This window comes from Ptychodera flava, chromosome 13, assembly GCF_041260155.1.
Source record: "Ptychodera flava strain L36383 chromosome 13, AS_Pfla_20210202, whole genome shotgun sequence".
Classification (NCBI taxonomy): Eukaryota; Metazoa; Hemichordata; class Enteropneusta; family Ptychoderidae; genus Ptychodera; species Ptychodera flava.
Window position 1 is genome coordinate 3,648,437 of NC_091940.1, and position 7,948 is coordinate 3,656,384.

The 7,948-nt window shown below is 37.2% G+C and overlaps 1 protein-coding gene across 2 annotated transcripts in view; it reads right to left on the reverse strand.

Annotated features, from left to right (window-relative positions):
- LOC139147135 (phagosome assembly factor 1-like) overlaps positions 1-7,948 on the reverse strand; it is a 32,712-nt gene that overhangs the window by 24,576 nt on the left and 188 nt on the right. For both annotated transcript variants that reach the window (XR_011555654.1, XM_070718042.1), the window contains exon 2: positions 4,709-4,791. Coding sequence is in view for 1 of the 2 variants with exons in the window: in XM_070718042.1 (XP_070574143.1) it covers positions 4,709-4,791 (83 nt within the window). In the remaining variant the exon portion in view is untranslated. The remainder of the gene's footprint in view (positions 1-4,708; positions 4,792-7,948) is intronic.

A 7,948-nucleotide genomic window follows, 5' to 3' on the forward strand; every position in this document is an offset into this window, starting at 1 on the left:
TGACTCCTCACTTTATTGTACAATTGTAGCTGTAGATACGAAAAATGTGTGCTCCTGTGTGTGCATAATGTGTGTGTGTATGTGTGTGTGTGTGTGTGTGTATGTATGTGTGTGCACTGATGTGCGTTTGTGTGAGTGTGTATAAGACAGTGCACATCAAGGAGTTGTTCTAGTTTTGAAATATTCAGCAAATTGAAATGAAACTAATCACCACAAAACAAAAAGTTAAAGTATCTATGCAGTCAGTCTTTTTGACTTTTTACAAATTATACATGTACTAAAAAGCAGATTGACTGTGCATCCTGTTGAATATCTGGAAAATGTACAGATCCCAAAGGGTCACATGATATCTAGACACATAAGTGTTACTCTCCAGTCTGGCCCACATCAGTCAAATGTCTTCTCACTATACACGGACAGCCACTTCACAATTCCCAAAACGAATTGGGTATTATTTACATATGTCATTATCCAAATTCATTTTTGCCTATAGCATGACACATTTGACATATATATTACAAAATTTCAAGTATTATAATGACATCTGTAAAGTGTAAATACTGTGTGAAGCATTGCTGCATTTTCACAACAACACAGAAAATATTATCAAAAGTTACAGTTATTGACCCTTTATCATTCAGGATAAAATGTGATGATCCTTGCCATAAACCAATACATCATTCAGGATAAAATGTGATGATCCTTGCCATAAACCAATACGTCTGTCAATTGTACAAAGAATGACATTTCCCAGAGGTGTACCCTTTACCAGACATCATTAATCCATGCAAGATACAAACAAATGAACAATGTTAAATAATTTGCTGTTAACATTAGCTCATCATTAAACTGTCCAAATGTTTATTACAGGGATACAAATCAGGCCCTTAAATCATCATCATACCTAGGTTTTTCAGAGTTGATCTTTGTGTAATCATTACAAAATTCAAAATCTTTCATGATCACATTTGATGCAGGGATATGCAAAGCACTGTGCACATGATTTATTTTAATCATTGTAGAGCACAGCAAAGAGTCTCTGTGAGAGTCTATCATGGTTTGTACATTGTATGCAAGTTGTGAAGATGTTGACTAGAATATTTCAGTTATTGTCTATCACAGATGCAAAAAGATGGTATAGCGGTATTGTAACAGAATGCAATTCCCAAATATCAAAGGTTTCAATGCCAGTTAAACTCCTGTGATTAAATCAAAGTTCACTGTAGAGATCATGCAGACTGTGAGAAGTGCAATGAAATGGAGACTGTCTTCGTTTTGTTAATGTAACATTTCTGAGTAACTTATTAATCAGACAACCCACTCTTGGAGTGTAATTCCATGAAATATACTGCACATCCAAGAAAAGAAAGTAAATTCAAGAATTTCAAAGACCTGTTGTGACAATACAAGTTGACCGGAAACAAGAAACAAGAAGTGGAGGGAGTGAGAGAGTAGGCAAATAATAATGGAAGTTATCTGATTCTGATACAGCAGCATGAAAGTTCTCATCACAAATCATATTATATTTCAATATCAGTTTTGAAGAATTTTCATAAAGGCATCACACTGTAACTGATAACTAGTGACAATGCTGGATATTGACAAAATATAGTGGAAATTGGTGTAAAATGTCAGGCAAGGTGTTTCCAAGTGGCAGTACCTATCCTACATGTGTAAACACTTTCATGAACATTTTCCTACCACCATTATTTACAATGTTCACTGCAGTTATTGCAAATGTCTGATAAACAAGTTCTGTTAGTACTCCCTCAATCTATTGAACCGTAACCTAAATGCCAGTATGAAAACACAGCTCGATAACTTCCTCTTTCTTCACATCCTGTTGTATACATATTTATCAGTCTATTTTTGTCCGGTCATTCCTGGATGACATATACTAGTAGCTAACATTAATCCTTGTTTCCAGTACTTCATCTTACAGGACATAAGCACATGTGCAAAGATTTCCTGGACTTGAACAGAATGTACACATAGTCTGTCTCTCATATATTCTTACAGTCTTCTATGGTTTGATGTATTGCTCTGATAGGCTTAAATTCAAAGCCTTTGTGTAACAGTACTTGGATGTAATGTCTGTATAGACTATCACAGAACAACTCATTAACCTGTGTCAATGCATTTTGAACTACAGTTTCTTCAAGTAAAGTTTGAAACATTGACACAATATTTATTCAATAGTAATAATTCATCTCCACAAAACAATAGTTGACAGGAAAGCAAACTGATAAGACTTGAACAATAGGCTCTCGAAAAAAATGCAACAATGACCATTTCCAGATAAGACAACATAGGTGACTCTTGAGTATAGCTCATGGGCTGAATGAGTCACAAAATATGCACATCCATTCTCAACTCACACAACAACAAAGACCTTCATAGACTAGGAAATTAATGAACAACTATTGTACTATATGTATAATCTGCATGTGTGGTATCTGAAATTTTGTGATAACATCAGCTTTGTTTATACAATAACATGTATATGTACCTATGAAGCATGTAGAATTGTACAATGAAAAATGCTGCTTACATAAGGGCCATCAATCATAAAAGCTGATGCTCTAGAAACTTAATGCCTGGTTTTACGACTTATCCGGACACCAAACTTGCTAATTACCCAGCAACTTCGCTGATGATATTGAGACTTTGATCGGTAATTACCAAAGCACTTTGGTAATTCACCTCAAACTTGATACTTGATCTGGCTGCATGAGTGCTCCATGGGGTACACAATGTGTATACAAAGTCACTGATAAGTATCATACTAGTGCCATAAACTAATTTGTGACCAGGGGTTGGCATTCCACTGAACAGCATTCCTCAGTAAAACCAACATATGTACATGTGTGCTGTTCATCCGTGATAAATGTAAAACTCAACTATGGAGAGGTAAGGAGAGTATAATGGGTCGTTAGAGTTTGTTAAATTACTTCTCAGAGCAGAAAAACTATTACTAACGTTAAAACAAGCTGACATTGGAATTCCTGTTACAGCATTGTGAGGAAAATCCTACATTATCCAGTTTATTTATAATCCTATGACCCTCCGTCTCTGTCACCTAAATAGAATAGTCCCACTCCACGCATCCGCCATTGGTTTTCCTCCTCTAAAACCTGCAGTTTCATTCATTTGAAGCAATTATCCTTTCATCTGCGAAGAGTTTTTACCGGTGACTATTACAACTTTCACTGCCAGTTGTTGTTTTCATAAGATGCAGACCATTTGATACTGAGGTACGCTGAGTTGCTTTTACGTGCAGGCAATGCAGATGCCACTTCACAGTTCACACTGTGCTGTTGATCGGCAAAGTACAAGGCGTCTTTGTTTCACTTTTTTTATGTCAAGATATGATTCATGTGAAAATTTTACCAAATGTCACAAATTTCATTTGATGCAGGGATATGAAATACTGTGTAAGTTTAGCTCGGAATCGTTGCTGAGTTTTGCTGCCTTTTGGCAATGGTTGTCTATCAGCATAAATGTGATCGAGGAATGCCCGTTCATGAAGATAGAGAGATTGAAAATCTTTTCTGTATTCTAGCTTCCTTTACAATTTCTTCAGGTGTAAGTCGATTTAGGAAAGTGATTGAAAGTTTGAGTGGTGTTCAATAATTGTGCCTAAATCAGCACGAATTGAGCGGAAAAAGTATTTAAGTAGGACTGTTCAATCAGACATGATGTCCATTGAAGTTACAGAGATCTTTTTGGTGCAGTGGGCAGGTTTACTGCAATGCAAGTTGTATTTGTCCTGTGCCATTTTCATCACTTTGTTCAGCAATTTTTTGTATGGGTACACTGTTGAAAACGTTGAGTGCAAACTCATGTCTAAAATTGGTTTATGCTATCACTGTATGCACTGAGATGTCGGCGTCTGTGTTTACACTTTGTCACCCATGGAGTTACTGCAGCTAGATCAAGTATCAAGTTTGAGGTGAATTACCAAAGTGCTTTGGTAATTACTGATCAAAGTCTCAATATCATCAGCGAAGTTGCTGGGTAATTAGCAAGTTTGGTGTCTGGATAAGTCGTAAAATCACAGTAATGCCTAGTTTAGGGTGTGAGGGTGCATCAAAATTACAGTAAGGGATCCTGCCGTAACAAAAAATAAAGAAAACTTAAGACCATGAAAGCATAGCAAATGTGTTATAAACTAATTGCAACATATGAAATTGCTAAAAGTCATCACCTGTGTAGTGATCTGTCAGTAGCACAATTATGAAATATGTCTTTTTTGACACTTTTTGATACATTTGTAAGGAAAAATGAGTTTGCCACTTCTGAACTATCTTCCTGTGGTTTGAACGTGTTTTGTACTACCACAAAGAAAATACACCTATCTGTGGTTGAACCACTCTTGTGAAGTTGTTGGTATGTTGAAAAAAGTGTAAATGTTTGAAGTTTGTTTATCTATATTCATGTGTAGATTTTACACAACATGTGCCCTAAAGCCAGGTTGATATTCCAGTTCTCCATACAGAATAAGAATACAGAATACAACTTCCCTGAAACCAATTTTGCGTTAAGTAATTTTGTTTTGTGAGGGGGGGGGGATTAACACCAAACTACGGAATTACATTTCCAGTGTGTCAGCGTTTATGATTGACAATCCCTTACCAACAGAAAAGAACCAGTTTCACACAAGTTCATGCACTTGTGAGGAATGTATGGTAACATGTAAAGTACTTACAGATTCACTATATACAACTTGTACATTCTTGATAATTCTGCATTGTCTCTTGAGAATGTTAACAGCTTGCATAAACGGCATGCCTGAAACAAAGAAAATTCCCAATAGCGCTGTTCACGGTTACAGGTTTGTTACTAAATATAGCTGTACGCGCGCGACATCGTACACGCAGCTTGAAATGCGGACAAATTTTATCAACGTTGCATGCGTGGCTGTTTTTGCAGCTTGTACTCTGAGTCGTGAATATGTTTTTTAGTATTCACTGTTACACTAGCAGTCGCCCACTGAGATGTATTTTTGTCGTTCTTGCATGCGTAATTTTCAAAAGCGTAATCTAAAAATGCGGACAAATATTTATTTTTGCATATTAAGAGAGAACAGTGACGTAAACTCTGAACGGCCCTATTATACTGTATTAGATTGTGCTGGATCAGGGCAGTAATGATTAAATGGTCTTTTTTACACTCAGTTCCATTTCTCCAAAAACAATTGTACCAGATTTGGTTAAGAAACTGGATTAATTTAAAATGCCACACTGGGACAGCTGTTTGGCTTCTCCCTTACATTTAGAAATATAATTTTTGGCAAGCTCATGGCAAATGTATTTCATTGTTCAGGACATGAGTAAGAACACAAGGTACTCATCACTGACATCACATAAACTTGTAACTTATTTGAGTGGCTGTGTTATAACTGGTTTAAGTATAACATTTATACCAGAGTATTACACACCAGCTGACTCATTGATAGTGACCAGTCCGGGTCAGCTCCAAATTGGAGCGCTATACCATAATATTTCCCCACTCTCATTAGCCAATCAGCGGCCAGCGCGCCATCAGTAAAAATTGTATTTCCTGGCAACCTCCACATGCGTCCTTCGTTACGTACGCCATACTGTGTCGAACTCCCGCGCCGTATTCTGTCATAATGTCGAACAGTTGTGTGGCCACTCTGTCAAAACACAATTTCAAAAGCGCGTACCAGTTTTATTCTGGCTAAGACAACCAAACCCCATATATCGCTGTGATTCCTAGACTCTGGCTTGAAGTCCTGCGAAATATAAATCGTGTACCTACACAGATTGTTCAGAATACCCCATTTGTATCGGTGACGGCAGCGATACAAATTCTACCGTATGGGGAACAGTTGTGTGGCCACTCTGTCAACACATTTCAAAATCGTACCATTTTTAGTCTGCGTTTGACAACTACAAAACAGGTATTGTTTTAAAGCTCTGACATTGCTCTTCTTCCTTGCAAAATGTTATACGCGTACCTACACAAATAACCTTTATAACAGTATTTCTAATAGAGATGACGAACATCCACAAAATGATTCTCGGTACTTGAGCGAAATCGATAAACTGGGGTAGAAATGAATCGTCAATATTTCGAATATTTGTTCACTAATCGGACTCCTTGTTTGACATGACCTTCTGCAGAACACGTGGATTATGTTGACTGTCGAAATTCGTCGAAATTCACAAGACAGGGGCTTAATAAGCGGCCCAAAACTGCCGATCACACTTGGTGGGTAATTTGTGACCCAGCGTGACCTGTACTTTATTAATGATGTAATCTGGTCGATGATTGGCTTAATGCCGGAATACATTATCATAATGAGTCTCCAATTTTGGAGCTGACCCGGACTGGTGACAGGAGTTGTAATATTGTCACTATCATCCCTCGAGTACCTAACCTCCATACTGTTGATATCAACCTGATTTACCATGCTTTGGAGGCTTGCATTGTATGAAGACAGTGCTATTGCAGCAAAGATCAGTGTAAAAGTAATTTAGCATCAGGTATCATGAAGACTACCTCAGACAAGCACTGATTAACATTCTAGGAAAAATTGACACAGTATAATTCTCATGATATGCCCTATCTCAAAACCAATGTAAACGATTAACATAGACATTTATCAGTCAAAAAAGAATATCCACAGAGATGGGAAACAAAATGTTGATAAGTGTTTTGCATCACATAAACATCCCGTCAGAGGAGCAGCATTTTCCTGACAAAAAATGGCGTACATCCATATGTCAAGGTCAATGGTATCATTGCATCACTTTGTAAATGGAAGTGCTGACATTCGTTGTAAGTACAGATGTATTAGTAAAGTAATGTAAAAGGGTAGCTCAGGCTTATTTAATAACACCATGTAATTCTTCACATTAATAGCTGGTTTCACTTCAATTTAGAAATGTTTGCCTCATCTGTTGTGTTTGATGCAATCTGCTATCATGCAAATGTCTAAAACAGGTACTGGTAACTCTCCCCAGCACCTTGTTGTTAACCCAAGCTACTTGATTGCTGCTGGGTGTTTGCTCTTCTGCAAAGTAACATTCTTGTTATATCAAGATGAAGTTACAGTATGAGCACATAACATCCCACCATGCCAAAATAACTACAATAATGTACACGTAATTGTTGAAATATTGATTGCAAAGGAATATCTCAGTTGTTGCCTTTGCAAACACATAGGGGTAAATTGAATGTCTAAACAATATATTCCTATTAAGTGGACTACATGTAACTCACTTTTTGTTATGGAATAACAGATTATGTGAATTTTTCAAACTTTGATAGCCAAGCTTTATGCCAAAAGGCTGATTACAATGTAAAAGCGTTTTCATGAATCATTGATAATTGTTATATTGGGTCGAAGACCCTGAGCGAGATTGGGAGTGTGTAACTACAAATGAAAACAGTCATGTTCATGATTTTTTCACACACACACACACAATTAAGAACTGGACCATAGACTGCTATATGACGCGTTTCACCAGGCGTTCTGCCGCCCAGTTTGTATACATGTTAAAAAAGTCTAACACTAGGTCAGACCATGGAGGTACCTTTTGGTACCTCCATGGTCAGACCAGACACCCTGGAACCTATCTGGCCATTAACATTAAGTATAAATAATTGAACCTAATGATCAAGTTAAGATTTTTTCCTAGTGGCAGTTCTACTTCATTCAATGACTGCATACTACCGTATCTACTAATTTAAATTCAATACGTAAACAATCAATACGTGTGACTACGATGATGAAAATTGTAGGCCCCTGTCAAGTGTCATGTGCGTAGTCACGTTTGCGCACCGCCCCTATTTGGTGTTTCCGTTAGATCGTATTAACCACTGACGACTCAAGTTGAAGAAATCATCTGTGTCGCAGTTATGTTGTCATCATTGGTACGGTTGTGACGTTGTTTCTAATTTTTCGGCTGACACTTAC